This window comes from Chlorocebus sabaeus, chromosome 28 (genome assembly GCF_047675955.1).
Source record: "Chlorocebus sabaeus isolate Y175 chromosome 28, mChlSab1.0.hap1, whole genome shotgun sequence".
In the NCBI taxonomy this organism is placed as follows: domain Eukaryota; kingdom Metazoa; phylum Chordata; class Mammalia; order Primates; family Cercopithecidae; genus Chlorocebus; species Chlorocebus sabaeus.
In genome coordinates this window covers 4,788,366-4,811,344 of record NC_132931.1, presented here as the reverse complement: position 1 = coordinate 4,811,344, position 22,979 = coordinate 4,788,366, and the positions used below count along the sequence as shown (strand labels likewise).

Below are 22,979 nucleotides of genomic sequence, written 5' to 3'. Positions count from 1 at the left end.
CATAGCTGGGTTTAGGAGAGCTTCTCAGTGTCTAGCTTTGTGTTTTTGTTTTGTTCTCTTCTCACCTTTAACAGTGGCACTGCACCATTGACAGGTGCTTTTTATATATTGAATTTATCTGTACCCGATCTATTTTTTTAAACCTTGTCCCTCTCATCTTTATTTAGATTCCATATGTGTATCATTGTGTACCTTAAGTATGTTTTAATAAATTGCCTCAATTCTTTTACATTTAGGAGCAGTAAAATTTATGTTTTCTTTCTTTGCTTATTGGCTCACGTGTTCATGGGAGGGAAAGTGGCCAAACAGTAATCAGGCTACAAGATAGAAAGATAAGAAAACTTTACAAAAGGTTAGGCTCTGAATAATAATTGAGAACTGCCTGTTAAAAGTGGAAAAAAAAAAAAAAGATACAATACGAACTCTACCTTGCTACCTTGTCACTGAAAATCAGGTGAAGGCCAGACAGTGCTCCTCAGTCAAGACATTCATGTTCACAACTGAGTTGTCTCCAGTGGAAATTTCATGGCTACTTTATGGCCTAAAGCCAATCCTCCCAGAGTGTGGTCGTCCCTTGGTTTTACGATTCTAAAAGATGAGTTTCTTTTAATGAACACTGAATGTAATCTAGTTGTTAGGAAAGATTATATGCCAGTTGTGCATGATGGCAAGGGCTCCCGTTTTTTAAAAACCAGCTTTATGGAGGTATTATTTACATTCCAGTAAACTGCACAAATTAACAATATATAATTTGATGAATTTTGACATGTGTATATACCCATGAAACCACTGCCACAATCAAGACAGTAAACATGTTCATCACCCCAAAAGTTTCCTCATGTCCCTTTATAATCCCTTCTTCCTATCTCTCCCAGGAAGCCACTAGCCTGATTGCTGTTGCTATCAATTAGTTCATATTTCCTAGGATTTTATATAAATGGAATCATACAGAATATAATCTTTTCTGTCTAATTTCTTTCACTTGGCATACTTATTTTGAGATGTATTCATGTCACCTGTATCAGGAGTTTATTTCTTTTTATTGCTGAGTAGTACTCTTTTGAATGGTTACAACCACGGTTTGTTTATCCATTCACCTATTGATGTACATTTGGGTTGTTTGCAGTTTTAGAAACATTGCACATCTGCTAGGAGCATTCATATGTAGCTCTTCATGTAGACATGTACTTTAATTTCTCTTGGGGAAGTACCTAGGAGTAGAATGGTTGGATCACATGGTCCATGTACTTAGAACTTTTAAAGAAACCACCAAACTGTCTTCCAAAGTGGTTGTGCTATTTCATATTCTCACCAGTAGTGTACATATGAGCATCCTCTGCATCCTTGCCCACCCTTGGTAGGCTCATTCTCTTTTATTTCAGCCATTTTGTATGTATGTAGTGGTATCTCATTGTGGTTTTAAGTTGTATTTCCCTGATGACTACTGATGTTAAGTATCATTTTATGTATTAATTCACCTTCCAGACAGATGTCTTTTTTTTTTTTTTTTTTTTTTTTTGAGATGGAGTCTCACTCTGGCACCCAGGCTGGAGTGCAGTGATGCAATCTCGCCTCACTGTAACCTCCACCTCCTGGGTTCAAGCGATTCTCCTGCCTCAGCCTCCAAGTAGCTGGGATTACAGGCACGTGCCATCATGCCCAGCTAATTTTTTTTGTATTTTTAGTAGAGACAGGGTTTCACCCTGTTAGTCAGGATGGTCTCGATCTTCTGATCTCGTGATCCATGCACCCTGGCCTCCCAAAGTGCTGGAATTACAGGCGTGAGCCACCACACCCAACCCCAGATATCTTCTTTAGCAAAATATCTTTTGCTTACTTAAAAAATTGGATTGTTTCCTTTTTTAGTTTTGAGAATTTTTTTTTTTTTTTTTTTTTTAAGATGGGAGTCTTGCTCCGTCGCCCAGGCTGGGGTGTAGTGGTGCAGTCTCGGCTCACTGCAGCCTCCGCCTCCTAGGTTAAAGTGATTCTCCTGCTCAGCCTCCCGAGTAGCTGGGATTACAGGCGCCTGCCACCACACCTAGCTAAGTTTTGTGTTGACCAGGCTGGTCTCGAACTCCCGAACTCAGGCAATCTGCCTGCCTTGGCCTCCCAAAGTGCTGGGATTACAGGTGTGAGCCTTCGTGCCTGGCCCAAGAATTTATTAAATTAATATATTCTGTATCCAGAACTTATCAGATACACATTAAAAAAATATTTTTCCATTCTGTGGCTTATCTGTTAATGTATTTTTTACTCTCCTGGTAACTGATAGAATAGTCACTTTATTTTCTTGACAGTGTCTTTTGAAGAGCAAAATTTTAATTCTTGATGAAGTATAATGTATCAGTTTATTATTTTATGGATTATGCCTTTGGTGTCATACCTAAGAAATCTTAGCTTAACCCAAGATTATAAGAGTTTTCTCTTAGAAGTTTTATGGTTTTAGGTTTTACATTCAGATTTATAATATGGTTTGTGTTAGTTTTTTCTATTCAGATTCAAGTATGGATTAAAATTTTGCATGTGATTACCTATTCTATCACCATTTGTTTAAAAGACTTATTTTTCTGTAGAATAGCTTTTGCCTGAAAATCAGTTGTTGTTATATGTGTGGGTCTCTTTCTGGACTATTCTGTTCCTGTGATCTGTTTTTCTATCTTTATGCCAATACAGTGATGCAATTTTAATGTGGTGTGAAAGATGGCAGTACAGAGCACCTGACTTGCTCCTCCTCTAACCTACTTTACTATAATAGTTCATTGATTTGCCTGTTTCCCTGGATAAGCAGCCTGAGTTTAGGAATTCTTTCTTAGATATTTCCAACTGATGGCAATGTGCATGCACATAGTAGGTGTTTTGATATTTGTTTTTAAAAGATGTGAACCTTAGGGATTAATGTTTGAATGCCATCCTGGATGCCTTGTACGTTCCTACAGATAGTAGTCTTCTCTACTTTCTCAAAAGTTTAGACTCTGAAAATCTGTTCATGAAGTCCATTTGCTCAAAAGTCCAAAGTTGGGGACTGTTGTGAACATATCTATCTAGCGTTGGTAGTTTTCTAATGTTTCATTTCTTATCATTGGAGACTCATTATTGGTGGAATCAGTGTTTGTAAAACCATTCAAAAACAAGTACAAATGGTATACAATAAACCAGCAAGGGATTTGACAGACCAAAATGACAGGGCACAGCCATTATGTCATTGATGGGGACAGGCAAAGCAATTTTTTCTTTTTCTCCTGGCTTCTTTGCTATTTTCTTTAACAATTTTCTTAAAGGTCTACTAAGATCAGATAACTAACCGAAGAGGCTCTGTTTAAATTGTAAGCCCCTCTCACACATATACACACAGTTGGGCACATGCAGACACATATACCACAAATGCTTTGTAAGTGATGGACTGCCCTCAGGTTAGTTTGCTTGGAAAAATCAGATGGAGACTTTCTATAACCCACTTCATGCGAGGCAGACAAATTGTGCCCTCATTTTCTATTGTCTCTGGCTTCATCTGTAATCAGCAAATGGAGCCCTGCAGCTTACATAGTGTTTCATCTGCAATTTGTTACTCTCCCTTAGTTTGCACAACACTGAACCATCTCATTTTGAAATTCAAGAGCGGTGAGGAGGCCTTTGGTGGAAGATTGTAATTTGGGAGAAGGGAAAGTCAAGAGCAAGATCGCCTATTCTGAAGAAGACTGGGTGTTGAAGGAAATTGCCTTTGTCAGTCTCTGAGCCTCTCCACATATGTGCTACTGTGACCCTGCCCTCCATCACCAGTGACCTAAAAATCACATAATTTCAACTATTCTCCAAACCTCTTCACATCTGTTGTGCATGGCTTGTATAGTTACCCGCTCTATTGCCAGCCGATACGTCTAAATCTTTTTGCCGCTCAGCCAGCCTCCTGTTGGTGGCTCCCTGGCTTTCTTGCTTTCTTTCCTGCTTCTTTTATGACTGTCAAATGAATGCCTTAAAGCATTTTTTTTTTTTTTTTTTTTTTTTACAGATTTCTTTTTTATCCTTCTGCCTTCCTGCCTTTCTTTCCTAGTGCTTGTGTAGGGGAGGCAGTTTTTTATCTTTACCCTGTTAGGGTCTCTAGCTGAGCCTGAGTATTAAATTGATGTAAAATAGATTAACAGAAGAAAAGCATGTGGATTTGGACATGTCTATAGGAGCCCCCACAGGAAACTGAAGACCCAAAGGAGTGGCAAATGTTGAATGTTTATTTAGTAGGTTGAACAGAGTGGCAGTTGTGGAAAAGTAACTAAAATAAATGGTGAGGCTAAAGGAAGATAAGAGTTAATACGATCTGTTGGTACAAATTTTTCTGTCTGGACGCCCCATCTCTGGAAATGAGAAAATTTCTTCTTTCCTACTATAGGGAGATCATCTTTCACATGAGAGTTTTCTCCCATCTCAGGTGTTTCTGGTGATAATGTTTCTTTTCTCCTGTCTCTTTTGAATCTATTGTTTTTCAAGTGCCTTTAGTTTAAAATAATCCTTAGGCCTAAATAGCATGTTTTGGGGTGGCATGTTCTGCCACTCTTCTTCATTTGCTAATGCTTTCCTTGCAAAACATGAGGTACAATCATCTTATTTTCAAAAAAGTCTTCAGGTAGTTCTGACGGACAGTTTCTCTTGCGAACCACTATCCTAGATCATGGTAGACGAATGAATCAACAGGCCTTTGAAAATTGCCATTCATTGATCCCAAAAAGTTCTTTTATATACCAGATAATTTCCTTCCCCATATTATAGCAATACTGGAGACTGCCCAGGTTTCCTGAAGGAAGTTCTTAAATTAGCGCTACTGGTTAGTTGGTGGTGGAGGAGAGCTTTGGTGGGTGTATATATACACACAATTACACATGCGTGTAGTCGTGTACGCAACTCTTGTGACTGTTGATAAGATGATTACTTTATAATCAGTCTTTGTCTTTGATTCTTAATGCTTATAATAGATAGTTTTTTGTCATTTTTCCCCAAGACAGTCAATGAAAAAATTAAATGGTTGTTTTACTTTATAAATAGTAAGCAGTCGTACATGTTTGTAGAGGGAATGAACAAACAGGGGTCTGGTTTATTCAGGATTTGTACCAAAAAGTCTATATAGTAATTTATAAATAAAGATTTACCTCTGAAAAAAATAATTTCTAGTCTTTGAAAATATAAACGTGTTACATAATAGAAAGTTTTTATAGACTCTTCATTTCTTCTTACCTCTTAAGCCACCACCTCTAGACACAGTTTGATCCTCTTTCTCTTCTTCCCTCCCCCAGAGTAGAAAATCTTAATATTAATTGGAGCTAAGATGATTGTACTACTGCTGCTAAGACTTCAGCAGGTCTCTTACAAGCTAATATCACGGCATGGGGTCCATTTGCTCTGTGTAGCTATTCTGCAGTGCAGTGAGAATTCCTTGATTAATATGCTACATGAAAATAAAATGGATTTGGAAAAATTATAACATACTCTCATAAATATTCACATTTGTATGGAATTGCACATAATTTTCAATATACTTTGGAAGCACCTTCAGTATGAAAGATTTGGTCTCCAAAGAGAATGGCATAATTTTTTTAAAAGCACAGTGGATACGTTATTAAGCATCATATATTTATTAATCTGATACTCTACATGCATATGATGCAGAGCAGTAGGTGGGTTGTGTGACAAAGAAAGGAGTTTTATACCCTATGGGGAGTTTTTATATTACACTTAGAAGTGGTACAATTTAATCACATTATATAGAAGCAGCCCATGATGGAACTCACCTGGCTCCCTCTGCTAGTGTTGCCATTATTCCTGAGTGTCTTTTTATGGAAGCTATTTTGGTTACATGTCAGACTAAACATGGAACATTTTTGAGCTGAGCAGATGCCTGGCATAGCTGACTGAAGTTGTGGACGCTGGACACAGGAATTCAATTCAGCAGCCATTCATTGAACATTTACTACGTGTTAGGCATAGCATGCAAGGCTGTGAAATCAATGGCCATGTGCGCTTGCTTTGATCTCGACTTGTCCCCTAAAACACTTTTCACCACATCCTCATTGCCTCGGGAGAGCTACCTCTCCGATGGCAGAGGGTTAATCGTCTGTAGTGCTAGCAGCTGGAAGTTAGGCCAGAAGCCACTTATTTGCCTTGTAGACTGTTATCTTTGATATCTTCTTGCTCTAAGGATAAGGCCTTTCCCCTTTTCTGGGATTTCTTGCTGTTTGCTGTGATCCTTCGTGTATACCAGCAGTGCACACTAGATTCCTTGGTTTCCTGCTTCTATCACCTTTTCTGGCTTGCTACACTGTATATTAGAGACAGCTTAGGCTATTTTAAAATCAGTATTGTGCTTTATAGGTTTGGATGTTTTAACTAGTTGACTCCTTTATTTATGTATTTATTGACCAATACATTGACCACCTATTATTTGCCTGGCTTATGTGAAGCACTTATGTGAAGCACTGGGGTTACTGAGATGAACTACTTAGTCCCTGCCCTCTTTCACATTCCTTCAAGAGATTATGCACCCATCTGCCTCAAGGCCTTTGCACAAGCTCTTCTCTCTGTTCAGCCTTTCAGATCTAGGTCAAATGGCAGTCATTTTCTCAGCTCTAACCCTCTCTCTGGACTATATCATTTCCCTTAGTTTTAGCACCCATAACCTATCCTTTAGCACTGTTAACTTAGTTTGCATATATTTGATATATTTGTGTGATTTGATTAGTATTTGTCCTGTAAATTCTAGGCTGTATGAGGGTAGTGACTTTTCCCCACACCATTATCATCCTAAACATAGGTCAGTGCTACGTTTGTACTTGGCGTATACTGGGCACACAAAACATAGTTGTTGAATGAGTGAAGGCCTGAGAATAGAGTACTTTGTATTACAAGAAAAGTCTCCCTGAGTGGGCAACACTGCTAAAAGTCATTGAACTAGGAAAGGGAGGAGTGTGTAAGAGAGGCCTTTTGAGGCCAAGGCAAATCAGTGTAAAGGCCTGCGTTAGTTTGTGCAGGCTACATTAGCAAAATGTCATAAACTGGGTTGCTTATAAACAAGCAACATTTATTTCTCACAGTTCTGGAGGCTGGGAAGTCCAAGGTTGAGGCACCAGCAGATTCTGTGTCTGGTGAGAGCTTGTTCTTCATGGATGGTGCCTGTTCTCATGTGGCAGAGGTGCAAACAGACTCCCTTAGGCCCTTTATAGGAGCACTAATCCCCTTCACAAGGGTTCCACCCTCATGATCCAATCAACTCCCAAAGTCCCCCATCTCCTGGCCAACATGGTGAAACCTCGTCTCTACTAAAACTACAAAAAAAAAAAATTAACTGGGTGTGGTGGCAGGCATCTGTAACCCCAGCTACTCAGGAGGCTGAGGCAGGGAATCGCTTGAATGGGGAGGCGGAAGTTGCAGTGAGCCAAGGTTGTGCCGTTGCACTACAACCTGGGCAACAAGAACAAACTCTGTCTCAAAAAAAAAAAAAAAAAAAAATTCTGGGGAGACACAAACATTCAGATCATAATAAGCCTCAAGGTCTCAAACTAATAAGCATGGCTGATTTGGGGAGAGACATCAGGGAGTACCATGCATGTAAAGTTGGGAGTGCTGGGATATTGGAAGCAGCAGAATAGTTGCCTTGAGAAAACTGGATGTGAAAGGGAGGAAAAAGAGCAGTATTTTAAGGAGAAATGAGTAAAAGGAAATTTCTATTTTGGTTTTGTTTTATTTTTAAATGTACATTTAGATAGTAAATTTAATTGTTCATTTAAAAATAACTAAAATAATATAATTGGATTGTTTGGAATACAAAAGATACGTGTTTGAGGTAATGGATACCCCATTTACCCTGATGTGATTATTACACATTGCATGCTTGTATCAAAACATCTAATGTAAGCCATAAATATATATGCCTACTATGTACCCCAGAAATTAAAAAAAAAAAAATTTAAGTGCATTGAGGACTGCAGAAACTGAGGAACTGTGGTGAGGCTTCATGAGGGGGATTTTCTGTGTTAAGAGGATTAGATCCACTAGTTTCAAAATAACTGAGTGCCAAAACATTTTCGTTTTATTGCTTAGTGTGTGCATTATTTCTCACAGGGCAGAGGATATTTGCATGTATGTGGTTTGTTTGATGTTCTGAGAGCCCATTTTGCACGTGGTCTCAGAGTTGTAGTGACTTACTCCATGTCTCATCATGAATAATGTCAGTGTCTGGACACTAAAAGCCCAGGTCTTTTGGAACATTGGTGTGAACTGAGCTGCCTGGAGGCACGGAACTCTATCAGGTTATGTGGCCTGAAATGCTCACCTGTAGTTTCTACAGATACAGTTCCTCATTCAAGGACATTGATTTCCCATTTCCTACCCACCTTCCCATCCCCAACCACACACAGGAATAAATAAAAAGTTGCTGTTGATCTTGGTGGTAATATTGTTGTTACATTTTGCAAAGAAAATGGAAATAAGGATGCTTAGAGAAACATGTGGTAAAAAAATATAATGCATTAAGGAAACATTTTAATCATATGAATAGATAGTTCCTTTCTTGCTGGCTCACATCCACCTGGACCTGATAAATTCAGTTGGGTGCTATTTCTTTTGAATTGAGCATGCACTTAGTGCTCATTTTCTGAAACAGAATTGATGTACCAACATGGGAAATGAGTACATTGCCCTTCCTTGGGGAATGTCTTTGTGTGCTGGACCCAACACCAGATCAAACAGAAAGCTACTATCCCAGGGAGCAGTGAAATCACTTTTGATGCATATCCTTGTGTTTAGTTTTCTACCCAGTAATAATAGAAAGGATTTATATATATATATATATTTATATATTTATATATTTGTGATGGCATTAAGGATTCAGGAAAATTGAAAGCCATGTTTCTTAGTTTTAGGTCTTCTCATATCCCACTTTCCTATCCCTCTTCCACTTAGTAGTAACACTCTTTAGTATTTAGCCTATATTTTGGGTGTGACCCTAGATACCTTTGTAACCACCGCTTCCCTTTCCTTCTCTTCTTTCCTACAGAAAGATGTAGCACTTAAGCCTCAGGAACGTGTGGAGAAACGCCAGACGCCCCTGACCAAGAAGAAACGAGAAGCACTTACCAATGGCTTGTCCTTTCATTCAAAGAAGAGCAGACTCAGCCACCCACACCACTACAGCTCAGATCGAGAAAATGACCGCAATCTCTGCCAGCACCTTGGGAAGAGAAAGAAAATGCCGAAGGCACTCAGACAGGTGAGGAAGCTTGGGTTCGCTCTTTACTGTGGCCGCAAAATTCTTTCCTTAGGTGCTTCCTCCACTGTGGTTCTTTGTAACAGGTGGAGAAGATACCCTTGGTGGGATGCTTAAGTGGTTGTCCAACAAAGCTGTGTGCGTGCTTTTAAAAGAATCTAAAACCCAATCTCAGTGCTTTTTATGGGGATTTGAAACTTCAGCATGGTGCTCTTTCAATCAGATATGCTTTGTGCAACAAAGCTTGATACTAGTGGTACTGGTATTTAGGGCAGACCGGTCTTAATAGTTGTCAAGATGGATTGGCTTGTAGGGGAGATGTCTTTGCAATTAGGATAAATGGAACAGGTAGATTTCATCACGTACATTGTGCATCTCATGGTTCTAAGGTGCTAAAATGATTGCCTGTGTGTGAGAAGTGCCTTGCTAAGATTTATATTTTCTGGGGAAGCTCAGATATTGTGGCATCTGGGAAGGCAATGGCAAATAAATGAATTTGCCTTTTGGTGTCTTAGTTGTTCTCCATAGGCTATAATTCAAGACTGTCTTTGTGATCTGTTGATTGTATGAACGTCTGATAGTGAGGCTTACTGGCCTGTTAATAATTAGGTTTCAATGATCCACAAGAAAGTATAGCTCTTGGCATTTGGGAAGCCTTTCTGCCTGTGGAAATCCCCACATGAGATGGATTAATAATGAGATATGAAGCTGTTTATAGCAGTTTTTCTGCACAAATCCAGAGGCTTCAGTGCCTGTCAAGTTAGTTACCTGTGTCCTGGGTGTGTTTTATTTAGTTTTTGGCAGGACCATTGGGTAGGATTGACTATTACTGAAGAAAGCAGAGGAAGGAATTGTGGTTTACAGAGCAGGTGCTGCTAATTAGAAGTGGAACAGGTAATTTTTGGTTTGCAGGTGTTTCTCTGCAGAGGCAGGGAGATCTGGGATCAAACCAAACAATGGTTCCCAAACCTCACAGATCTTTAGAATAATATAATGAGGGCTACTAAACCCAAATTTCTGGCCATTCTTCAGGACCTAATGACATTTGTAGTTTTAGGAAGTTTCCTGTTTGAAAACAGCCTGCTTGGAAGTCACTCTTACAAAGAATCAAGAGTGTATTTGGGTGATGGCTTTTAGTTAAAAGATTGGAAAGATCGAAAGCCTCGATAGGATGTAGTGGGCAGTGTGGTGTCAGAATTCTGCCTCATACATAGTGAAGGATATAATCCTGGTAAAACATCTGGGGTGATGGGTTTCAGATGGACCCAGAAGGCTTCCAAGGTAATACCCTAAATCTGACAACCAGCGCAGTGTTTCTAAAGGTACACTTGTGTCCTGAAACGCCAGACTGGAGTTATAATAGTAATGATTAACATTCACCTAATGCATACCATGCTCCATTCAGTGAGGGAGTTTTTGTAGTATAACCTATAATTTGTACAACAACCCTGACTAGTAGGTAATATCATGGTTACTTAACAGCTGTGGAAACTAGGGCTCAAAGAGATAAAGTGACTTGTCTGAGGCCTTGGCAATGAGGGAAGGAGCCGGGGTTTAGACTCAGATATCTCTAGTTCCGTGGCTTGCTCTGTTTTCCATATTTGGATGAAGTTTTATTTATTTTTTTTCCCGATAGGGAGTTGGGGAGAGGGAGAAAAGCCTAAGTTCTATAAAAGGTGATGTTCCTGTGGTATTTGTGACTCCTAATTTATGCCTCTCTGTGTGAGATACGTGAGAAAAGTAATTAATCTCAGTGGAAAGAGATTGCAGTGTAACCACCCCCCTCTCCCTCAGGGCCCCCCTCCCAGCGAGGTAAGAAGGAAGGCTTCTTATTCTGAGTTAACACCAAGCTGCGGATCTTCGTCCTTGAATCTTTTTATTCTAGACATGATCTGACTTTTCTATTTTGTGTCCTCAAAATTATTCTTTCTATTTCTTTCTACTTCTTCAAGACTTTCAGGGTCCTCTGGTGACAGAGTTTTATGATCGGAAAAGAAGACTAGGACTTAAGCATCTTAAATTTGAGTAGCTTTTGGTCTTAATGACCAACTTTCTGGTACTAATGGTATTTGAAATCAAAGCTATCTTTGTTTTAGGTAACATATTTAGAAAAGCAAATATTTTGACTCTTTATGAGTCATGGAGAAGGAAAGCATGAATTGTATCTTTGGCCCTATGTAAAACTTTTAAAAACAAGGACTATTTTCTTATCTTTAGTGTTGATGCCAAAATATGCTATCCAATCAATTGTTATATTTCTGGTAAGAAGGAATGCAGAAGGTGATAATTGAGATAAGGCCATAATACTTCTCATTTTTAATATTCTTAGAATCACTTGTGCTATTATGAAATCCCAAACAAGTCACTGTCTGGTAACTGCCCATCTGGAAAATGAAGGGCTTGGACTTGAATGTTTCTTAGGCTCCTCCCTCTGGGTCCCATAGTTTTTAAAATTTATGAATAACACAAATACAGTGTTGTAGAGGTCTGTAAAGGAGTCTGTAGGTCTGAAGGTAATGCTGTTTTGGAGTCAATCTGTAACTGATAGGCTCTGTGAAGACATTTATTTTTAATGTTTTTTTTTCTTTAAAATTTTGTTTTCATGTAATAGGAAGACATTTAAAGGAGAGGTGTAGGATGCATTTTGTAGTGGGAGGGAGGGGAGTGGTCCATTGTGTGTAGCCCAGACAAATGCCATCTGTTATGTGATCATTGGTAAAGAGTGACACATGAGTGTTTAATGACCACAGTAGATGTTCAAAAAGCTTGTCTGAAGAATACTTGTGATTGCTTTCCTATCATCCTAGATGCCTGTAAATATCACAATTACTTTATTGCCTGCCTTTGCCTCTTATCAGGTAAAGAAACTGAATCTGACCATCTTAGCTGGGAGGGGACCTTGAGATGAGAGTGAGCTTTGGGGAGCATTTCTGCATTAATGGATTGTCATTTAGTGCCTGTTCTTGAGAACTACAGATGAAATAGGGAAGAGGCGAGAACTTAGCCTTTATTTCTGACTTGGTGAGAGTGAATTAGGTTTGCATCTTATTAGGAAATGGTACTTCCTGAGCAGACAACTTAATGCATAGCTTTCCTGTAATTATGGGAAGATGTTACTCCTTAGTAGAGAGGAAATAATAGGATTTTTTTTTTCTGAGACTCCGTTGAAGGCAACTAATCTTTTTACTCTGAGAGTGCAATTATAATACTTTTTAGGAAAGATATGTAGTTCTAAAACCAAACTGCTTATTCCTTCACTTGCCTGGCTATAAAACCCAAGTTCTTGTGATGTTGTTCCATACTGCCAAAAGAAAGCTTTTAAACTGACACTTATTTGTTGGATTATGTTTTTAAGTGTAAATACATACTGCCTTAGAAGATGCTGAGGTGGCACCTGTCTTGGCAAATGGTTGCACCTTTTGATAGGAGAAATTTGAATACTCTTCTTACTTCCCAAAGGGGTTAAAAATTATGAAGAAATGAATAAGTTACCTCTTATACAACTCTTATACAAAATAGAGCATGTCTTTCTGACCTCTGTAAATGAACTACTTGTTCATGATGTAAGCACTTAGACATGGTATATAAAAAGTTTTATCATTTACTTACAAGGACATGGTACTTTTTTTTTCCTCGATGGAGATATGGGGGTGGGAAAAGCAAAAGAGGCTGCAGAGGTCCTCTCCTTAAGGAGCTTTATTCTCTAATTGAGGGACTAAGTCACAATGAAACCACTGAGGAACACAAGGAAGTCACGTATTGCTAAACCGATAAGCCAAATTATAACTTCCTGAGAAGCACTTTGGGAAAACTTAACCCTTCCTAGGGCATTGAGTTTAGTTTCAATATGTCTAACTTCTAGACCATGGGGAATTCTTTAAAAATTTAGGACTTTGTAGTTTAAAACACACAGAGAGAGCAAAAGGGTTTTAAAAATAGAGTACCAATGATGAAAAGTTGATGAGCATTCGGAGAACTCTTAGATTTGGCTCTGACTGGATTTCTAAATCTCCATTTAGTCCATTAGTTTGTCCTTTCTCTGTAGTATGAACTGAGCCAGAGGATATATGCTTAGTGAGCTAGAAGGCATTTTTAGGTTATATGAACTCTTCTAACAGACACCAAGATGAATCATCAAAATAAATCCTGTGGTCTCCCTCCTTCACTGAATTTTAGGTGCCAAAAAGCCATTCATCTTAGGGCAGAATTTCCTAAAGAAAGAGGCAACCTGTTGAGATTGCTTTAGTCAAAGAAGAACATCATTTTAGAGGAAAGTGGAGGAATTTGTGAATATTTCAGGATCCTATTGGTAGACTCTAACCTTGTTGGTAAGGATGGCTTATGTGGGAATGCCTTATGTGGTTTGAAATCTTTATACTAGTTAATCTGGGTAGGTATTTCTTGTTAGGAGTAAAAATTTGCTGTTCTCTCTGAAAATCTAGTATGGTGGGAGATTTATAGTTGACATTGGAAACTGTAGACACCAAAAGTGTCTACTGCTTTCTAGGAAGAAGAGGGATCCATCCCAGTGCCAGGTGTTTAAAATTAGATAGATTACTAGAACTCTGCATGGTGGTTGCATCTGCTTCGTGTATTGACATTTCACATTGGTCTTCCTTGGAGTAAGTGATAGTAGTGCTGTAGACTAAGAGCCCAGGTGACTGGGCCACCCGCTCTTTCCACCTGTCCTGATGGAACGGTCTATCCCAGCCCATGGTCTTTCCTGTTGAGAGTGTTTGCTACCAGAGGCTGGTCCCTTATTTCAGCACGACTTAGACTTACTCCTGTTGTCTGAGGAGCTTTCTGTCAAATTTGTTACTAGTAGAAATTAACTTGCAAAGGAGGATTTATAATGGAAAACTTTGATTAAACAGATCCAGTTCAAGTCTCATTTCTGAAGATCTGCTAATTAGTTTTTGATGGAAATCTAGGCCAAAAATCACACAGGTATTTATCCAGCTTGACTCCAGAGCCTACCAGTTTCTGGAAATCAGAGCATTTGAGACACTAATGTAATTTGGGATTTTACTGTCATAATGAAAAGACATAAACTTTGCTATGTGCTCTTTCATACATACTTTTGTTATAATAGTTAGATGTCTGCTGGTACCTTGAACTAGTATTAAGAAATGTCAGTTAAACCATTTTTACCTCTTACTTCAAAATTTCAAGTTTAACATGTTAATTGGGATTTCATTTGCTTTCGAAAAATTGTGTAGTCATGTGAAGGTTACAATCTAAGATATCAAATAAAATTCTTTATATGTTTTTCCCTTTTATTAATTTAAGTTGCATACTACTTATTCCCCTTGCCTAAAATACAGAAATAAGAAAAACCATAAGGAAAGATGGAGAGAATAAAAGATTGGCTTATGATCTCTCTTGGAATCTTGATTGACTTGAATAAGAATAAGATGCTAGTTTTAACATCAGGTAATTGAGGAACCCCAATCTAGGCTTGTCTCTGTTCAGGAATTATTCATGTATTATATTGGAAGTATTGGTTTGTAACTGGGATTGGTAACCCCGACACTAATATAATAATGAGTTATATGAAAGATGTTTTGTTTTTGTTTTTATCTTGAGCATTTGGAAACAGGTTTATTGGAATTTTTCATTTTGTGTCTTTTGACTCGACTTCGTTGCTATGAGCCCTGAATGTTGGGAATAGTGAGTGTAAACATCAGTTAACTTCAGTGAGATACATCTTTGGAATGTTATGGCCAGTAATAATTTTATCCTAAATGACATTTGTAATTTTAAATAAAAATTTAGTAAAAATTGACTATAGAAAGGACATAGCACATGTATTAGGATTCTCTGGAGAGCAAGTACCAACAGATTATATATGTAGATAGATAGTAGAGAGATAAGAGGGGATTCATTTGGGGAACTTGTTCACATGATTATGGGGGCTGAGAGGTCCCATAACAGGCCCTCTGCAAGCTGGAGACCCTGGGATTCACAATATGACTCAGACCAAGTCTGAAGGCCTGAGACTGGGGTAGTCCTCGAATCCAAAGCCTAGAGAGCCTAGAGTTTTGATGACCAAGGACAGGATATTATTTTTTATTTTTTATTTTTTTGAGATGGAGTCTCGCTCTGTCGCCCAGGCTGGAGTGCAGTGGTGCAATCTCAGCTCGCTGCAGGCTCTGCCTCCCAGGTTCCCGCCATTCTCCTGCCTCAGCCTCCCGAGTAGCTGGGACTACAGGAGCCCGCCACCACGCCTGGCTAATTTTTTGTATTTTTAGTAGAGATGGGGTTGCACCATGTTAGCCAGGATGGTCTCGATCTCCTGACCTTGTGATCCACTGACCTCGGCCTCCCAAAGTGTTGGAATTACAGGCGTGAGTCACCGCGCCCGGCCAAGGGCAGGAAATTATATCCCAGCTCCAGGAGAGAGAGAGACCATTTCGCCTTTCCTCTGTTTTTGTTTTATCTGGACCCCCGGCTGATTGCATGTGCCTGCCCACATGGAGGGCAGATCCTTCCCCACTTAGTTCACTCAGACTCAACATGCCCATCTCCTCTGGAAATACCCTCACAGACACACCCAAAGATAATGCTTTACCAGTTCTCTAGGTATTCTTTAATCCAGTCAAGTCGACACCCTAAATTAACCAAGACAGCACAGTAACTACCACCTCATAAAATAAAACCTGCAGAGAGAAAATAAGCTGAATGGGTAAAGGAACTGCAATGAAAAGAATGGGCAGTAATTCAGCTTGGGTGATCCTGATTCCTATAGGAGTTGTTCCATAAAACAGTGACCTTTTATGTTTCCCAAAGTAAGAAAATTTTATATGTGTATGTGTGCCTGCAGAACTTTATTAAGGGCCATTTGAATCCCATATATTGTTAGAGGAGTTAAGAAAGATAAAGCGATAGGAGTGATTTTCAACTGTGGCTCCCATAAATTTCTACAATGTTAGTGATTGAAGAACGAGGGAACACATCTTTCTTTTAATAAGGCCTAGCCAGTGTACTTTTGGTAGTTGATGAGGGTAGGATAGAAATCCCTTTCTTTATTTAAAACTGTGCATTTTTGTGATGATTAAATTTTACATTTTTCCCTTTTGTGGTGATATAAAGTTATCTGCATGTGGCCAGATCTCAGCTACAGAACATGAAATAAGCCTCTGTATGTTCTGCATTCTAATCTCTGTTCACAGCAATCCTGTATCCACACAAGTCTGTACATGACAGGTAATGAGTGGGAAGTGGGAGGAGATGGGTGACTGTGTGGTTTGCAATAGTGGTGGTGGGGAGCTGAGCAGATGGTTGTGATAGCCACATGCTGCGTGATTCCCGTGGGAGTTGATGGTGGTGACAGGCGACTCACAATGTGCTATTTACAGTTTGGGTTTGCAGTCTTTCGGTGACATCTGAATGCTCTTTAGCAACTGCTTTCATTACTGCCTTTCGAGGAGCTGTTAATTGAAAATGAAATTGTGGGTGGGCTTTAAGACAGGCAGGCGCAGGCAATTCTGTGTGATAAATGTTACTTGAGAACTGTTGGATGTCTTCATGCCCAATTTGTAATTCATTTTCTAAGACTGTAAAATCCAAAGGTGCATTTGGAGATTCAGTTATGTATACAAATAGGCAAAGCTGATTGTCACACCTTGCCCAAAGGGTCAAACGTACAGTTATTGGGACGGGTGCTGTGGTTCATGCCTGTAATCTCAGCACTTTGGGAGGCTAAGGTGGGAGGATTACTTTGAGCACAGGAATTCAAGACCAGCCTGGGCAATATGATGAGACCTTGTCTCTAGAGAAATAAAAAAATAGCTGGGCGTGGTGATGCATGCCTGTGGTTCCAGTTTCTTGGGATGCTGAAGTGGGAGGATTATGAGGGCCCAGGAAGTTAAGGCTGCAGTGAGCTATGTTCACACCACTGCACCCCAGCCTTGGCAACAGAGCAAAACCCTGTCTCCAAAAAAAAAAAAAAAAAAAAAATACACTTATTTGCCTGGAAACCAACCTAGGAGAATGCTTGGCGATCCCAGCTGCCTGCTCGTGTCTTACCTTGTGTGGTTCTCTTTAAATGTATACAACTGTGTGAGGTTCTTATGTGAAATCTGTTGACATCTTACAGTGTTCTGTGTGAGTTTATTGTAGGACTTCATCCTCCTTTCTTCCTTTAGCTCTTCATATAGTTACTATGCAGGAGTAAATGTTTATTTGTTCTCTTGAAACTTAGGATACATTTTTCCCTCGGTATCCAAGGAGGATTCTTTCCAGGACTCCTCATGGATACTAAAAGCTGTGGATGATCAAGTTCCTTATATAAAATGTTATAGTATTTTTATGTAACCAGCGCACATCCTCTCACAAACTTTAAATCATCTCTAAATTATTTATAATACCTAATACAATGTAAAAACTATGCAATTCATTATTATATTGCATTGTTTAGGCAATAATTACAAGAAAAAAAGCCTGCACATATCCAGTATATAAGTGACTGTTGTAGGCCTAACCACATTTTTGATCTGCCATTGGTTGGATCCATGGATACAGAGGGCCAACTGTGTTATATTCAAGTTCTTACATATAACATTGTTTCTTGTAAACCTTCTCATGTGATACAACTCTGTTGAAGGCAGTTGGAGCCTGGAAGCAAACAAGAAAGAACGAAGAGAGAGGGTGGATTTTATTGAACTTTGACAGTGCTTGATGATCTTGATTCTCTTATGGCTGCCCTCAGCTGCAGGATTGTGATTTGTTTCTTATCTTCAGAGTTGTTTGCTAAAGCATTAGTAGCATTACTGAAATGGTAGCTTTTGTAAATGTTTATATGTTGAATTGTTTTATTGCCCATAGCTTTGCACAGAAATCTTGTGCTGAACAAGGAATGACCTCCCTCTTGGAAGTGCTGTTAACTCTCTTCTTAATTAAATATGAATATAGATGCAGTATTACTGCATTTTTAAAGCTTTCCCTTGAACGTTTCAGTGAACACTGTCTGGGACAAAACCATGCTGAATTATACGCTTTGACAACTATCGCTCTTTGCTCTTAGTGACCCCCCAAGGCTTGGGGTGAGGAGACATATCCCTTGCTGTACTTAACCCTCAGTCCCATTAGACCTGCTTTGCCACAGGAACCCTGCTGTTTTAATGCATTTGAGTTGCTGCTGGGTCCTAATGATGTTTAAAAGAACCTGTCTTGGTATTCTAAATGAACTCTGGAGCATTGCCTATTGATGCAAGTGTTGATGATTTTGTATCAGGCAGATATTACTTTGTTATTAACTCTGGGGCTTTTTACACCTAGGGGTGTGCATCCTCACACTAGTGCTCACAGAGACACACACAGGAGCAGAAACCAAAATAGCTCATAAATGTGGGCAAGTCCTGTGGGGGCCCACCTGATGTCTCTCAGGAGGCCTGATGAGCTGTGCCATGTGGCCTTCTAGAACATTGTACCTGCATTCATTGATCACAGCTCTGCAGAAGCTGCCACTTCTCCTATGTGCCTGCCTGCAGTGATGCTGATGTAGCAGGTCATTCTGTAATCACTGTTTGCACCTGCGTTTGCTCAGGAAGTGCTTGTGTCATACATCTTGAAATCATGTAGTACAAACCTGGACAGGTCCTAATTGCTGGTGATGGTTCTGAGAGGCTGAGATTGGCTATAATTAGATAGAATAGCAATTCACTACATTTTCTGAGTAGGGAACATACATAATAATGTATCTCAAAGGGAGATCTTTGGACCCCTATGTCAGAGCAACTGTGGATCTTTTGTTAACATGCAGATTCCCAGGTAATCACCTTGGCATAGTCCCTTGGGTGGGGATCAGGGTGTGGCAACAAGGAACTAGAATTCCCTCGGTGACTCCAGTACAGGTGCTGCAAGTGCTATATTTTTAAATAAACTGTACTTATTTTTTATTTTCAATTAAAAATTGCAATATTGTTAGCAAAACTTGGGAAGAATCTTAAAATTGTAAAAACACATCTGTGGAAATTAATTTTGTCAATGATTGGATCATATTTTTGTTCTGTACATTTACTAATTGAATTATCTTCCAAAATGTATTGGCAAGAAAGAAATGTTTCTACCAGGTGATGTAGACATTATTATTACAAAAAAATGGTGTTTTCAAAATAGCTACTTTTTCTAGGTGTTTACTAAGATGGACCTGATATAATAATTGTATTCTAGTATTCTCTCCTTAGGCCCACTGGCTCACTCAAATAATAGCTGTTTATAAAGATGCTAACCGGAATTTTTTATTTTTCACTTTTTTAAGTTCTAATTTCTTGTTTTTTTTTGCCTTCTGTAGACAATGATGATGAGTTCTTAAGGTTTATACATTTTTTGAACTCTTCAAATTACAAAAATTGGCAATATTTGGTGCTGGGGGTCGAGTGTGAAAGAAATCTGAAAATATTGCCCTTATCAATGGAGACTAAAGACTGTTTGTTATTTTCTTCATTACCAGCAAAGCTTCAGTTTAATAAAAATATAATAGAATTTACGGTTTTGATTCCACAAATTCAAAAAGAAATATTTTCCTTTCTAAAGCCCAGCAGAATAAAAATTCTCATAAGAAGTTTTGTTTAAGTAGCAAAACCTATTCTTAGGATTTACCAATTGCCTGAGATATGTCAACAGTAGGTAGCATTCGTTTTTTTATATATTGCTATGAGGCCAAGAATGCTATTTCCCTGGAGATTAGTGCAAAATAATCTACTGAATAGTTGCTAATGAAATTATCATATGAGAAAGATTATTAATAATGACTTTTGATTTTAAAAAACACTATCATCACATTTCCCTAAGAAATAATGATGATGATGAGAAAAGCAGTTGCTTTGAAATACAAAGCTGGGTGGTAATGGGCCTGGTGTGCACTGCTGGAAGGTTGAATGGTACTTTGTGAAACTTCAGCAGCCCACTTGCATAATTTATCATTACCTGTCCCCTGCCTCTCTCTACTTAATTCTGAATCTGTATTTCTCAGATAAACATGGCAGTAGGGAAGATAGGGAAAGGTGTCGAGGGGATGTGATTCTATGGATATTTTTTAAGGGGAATGTATTGGTGTCATGGGATCCTTGGAATGTCACCTTGCCAGCTGGAATCCTCTGTGGCAGGTGTACCTTCTGCCTGAGTATTGCTCATGCTCACTGGGCTTGTTCTGCCCAGTTGGCCCAGCAGGCTGCACTTGGCTCATGCTACTGGCCTGGATCCCACACCTGCCAAGGGCGAGCCAGGCGTAGAGTGGCAAGGGGTGTGTGGGTGAGTGTATTAGTCCTTTTTCATGCTGCCAATAAACACGTAGCCGAGGCTGGGCAATTTACAAAAAAAGAGGTTTAATGGACTTACACTTCCACGTGGCTGGGGAGGCCTCACAATCATGGCAGAAAGCAGTGAGGAGCAGGTCACATCTTACATAGGTGGCAGGCAAACAGAGAGAGCGCTTGTGCCGGGGAAACACCTGTTTTTATTTTATTATTTTTTATTTCTTTGAGACAGTCTTGCTGTGTCACCCAGGCTGGAGTGCAGTGGTGTGATCTCGGCTCACTGCAACCTCTGCCTCCTGGTTTAAGCGATTCTCTTGCCTCAGCCACCAAGTAGCTGGGTACAGGCACCTGCCACCACACCCAGCTAATGTTTGTATTTTTAGTAGATACGGGGTTTCACTATGTTGACCAGGCTGGTCTTGAACTCCTGACCTTGTGATCCACCTGCCTCGGCCTTGCAAAGTGCTGGGATTCCAGGTGTGAGCCACTGCGCCTGGCCTGAACCTCCTGTTTTTAAAACCATCAGATCTCATGAGAGTTACCCACTATCACAAGAACAGCATGGGGAGGACCCCCATGATTCAATTACCTCCCTCCAGGTTCCTCCCACGACATGTGGGAATTGTGGGAGTTACAATTCAAGATGAGATTTGGGTGGGGCCATAGCCAAACCGTATCAGTGAGTGAGCTTGGGGTATGGCCGCTGCGCACAGCCAGACATGCCTGCTGCTGCAGCAGGGTGGGCAGCCCCAGGCACCGGAACAGTTGCTGGCTCCATGCGAGGCTGTGGCTGGACAAGATGCACTACATGCGACTGCCACTGTGGGCACCCCTGTCTGAATGAGGGCAACAAGGTGGCACTCAGAAGCTTGGAGACGCCAGGAACCACAGAGCCCCAAAGAGGGTGTCACAGCCCTGGCTCAGGGAGCCCCTAGGTCTGGGCTCCCCAAAGGGCCGCAGCTCTTCTCTCCTTGTTAACTGCAACGTGGCGAGCAGGGAGAAAAGTGTGTTTCAGCCCTGTCTGTGTTACAGCTCATCAGTGCCGCCATTCAACAGGTCTTGAGTTCTTATCCCATGTCTAGTAAGAATGAGGTACAGCAGACAACTGGAGTGTGAGCAAGGTGGAAAGGAGCTTTATTTGATCCACAGAACAGCTCCCAGGAGACCTCAAGTGGGTAACTCCTTTCCACAGACAGGTCATCCCTACAAGTGTCCTCCTCTCCTCTCACTGGAGAGGAGACCCGCAGTGGTAACTCCTTTCTGCAGCTGGTAGTCCGATGTCCGTGTGAGCCTGACTGAGTCTCGGGTTTTTATGTGCTTAGAAGGGAGGAAGTACGTGTTGATTGGTCCATGGGCAGGCCTGAAAAAAGTACCATCCGATTGGCTGAATGGTCATCAATGAAGTCTTCACTCTGGGTGGCAGACTTCACCTGGAACTGGGTGGCTTCAGGTTGTCCCTGGCTTGAAGGTGGGATTTCACTGGGGACCTGTCCCTTTCTGCCCTGAAACCTGTCTGCCTTCCACCATCAACATGCCATCCATGGCACTCAGGCTGTTGATGCCAAGGGACACCCTTAGGCCCACGCTGAGCCACCTTCAATCCTACCTTCGCCTCCCTCCTATGCTCATGGGTACCCAGAATCTGGAGGGGGTGCTGAGGTGTCAGGGGGTGGCGTGTCAGTGCCACCTGAGTGCATGCATGCCTGGCCAGATTGTGACAGCACTCAGGCTTAGCCTTAATTTTCCTCTGAAATCAGAGTGGGCTTCAGGTATGGGGAGAAGCCAGGTAGCGAGAGTAGGTACTTCTGAGACTGCTGGGGCAGAGGCACTTCCCCAGGCCCCTGAGAGCTCAGGGATGTCTGGAGCCACAGCTGGGCAGCTGCATGTGTGCCCAGGAACATGAATCTCTCACTCTGCCAACTCAGTAGAGGGTGGGGCTCCTGCCTTTTCCTGGCCCCAGTGAGTTCCTTGAAGCATACAGCCCTGGCTGCAGCCAGTGTCTTGGCAGCGGCCACTCCAGATGGGCTGCTGCTGCCATCACTGGGACCATCTAGAGAGTATATTAGGGCTGCCCCAATGGTGCTCCAGATAGACTAAGGAGACAAATTGACATAGTACAGTATTGGAAGGAAAGAATATGGAGTTTAAAAGCCGTTTTCATGGTCATTCTGCCCCTGCTCTTCTCTGCCCCCTTTCTAACTGAGCAGACCCATACTTCTTTCATCTCTGTCCTTGAGCCTGCCTTCAACTCTTTGGCTTTCATTTTACTCTCTCCTTCCACCCAGTGTCTTTTGCTTGCTTCTTGACTCAGCCAGGAGTGCATGGGAAATCACTTAGATCTGCTCTCAGAGTCACAAAATGCCTTTGCTTCCTGTTTCCTTGTTCTTTTTACCATACTGGTTCTTTTCACTAAACATTTAGATTTATCATCTCTAGATTAGTGCAGCATTATTTAGGTCATTGCTATTGTACTCTGG

General features: G+C 40.5%; 1 protein-coding gene across 4 annotated transcripts in view; it reads left to right on the top strand.

The window, feature by feature from the left end:
* AUTS2 (activator of transcription and developmental regulator AUTS2) overlaps positions 1-22,979 on the top strand; it is a 1,206,381-nt gene that overhangs the window by 299,463 nt on the left and 883,939 nt on the right. For all 4 annotated transcript variants that reach the window (XM_073012671.1, XM_073012673.1, XM_073012672.1 and 1 more), the window contains exon 2: positions 9,035-9,247. In XM_073012671.1, coding sequence (XP_072868772.1) covers positions 9,035-9,247 — 213 coding nt within the window. The remainder of the gene's footprint in view (positions 1-9,034; positions 9,248-22,979) is intronic.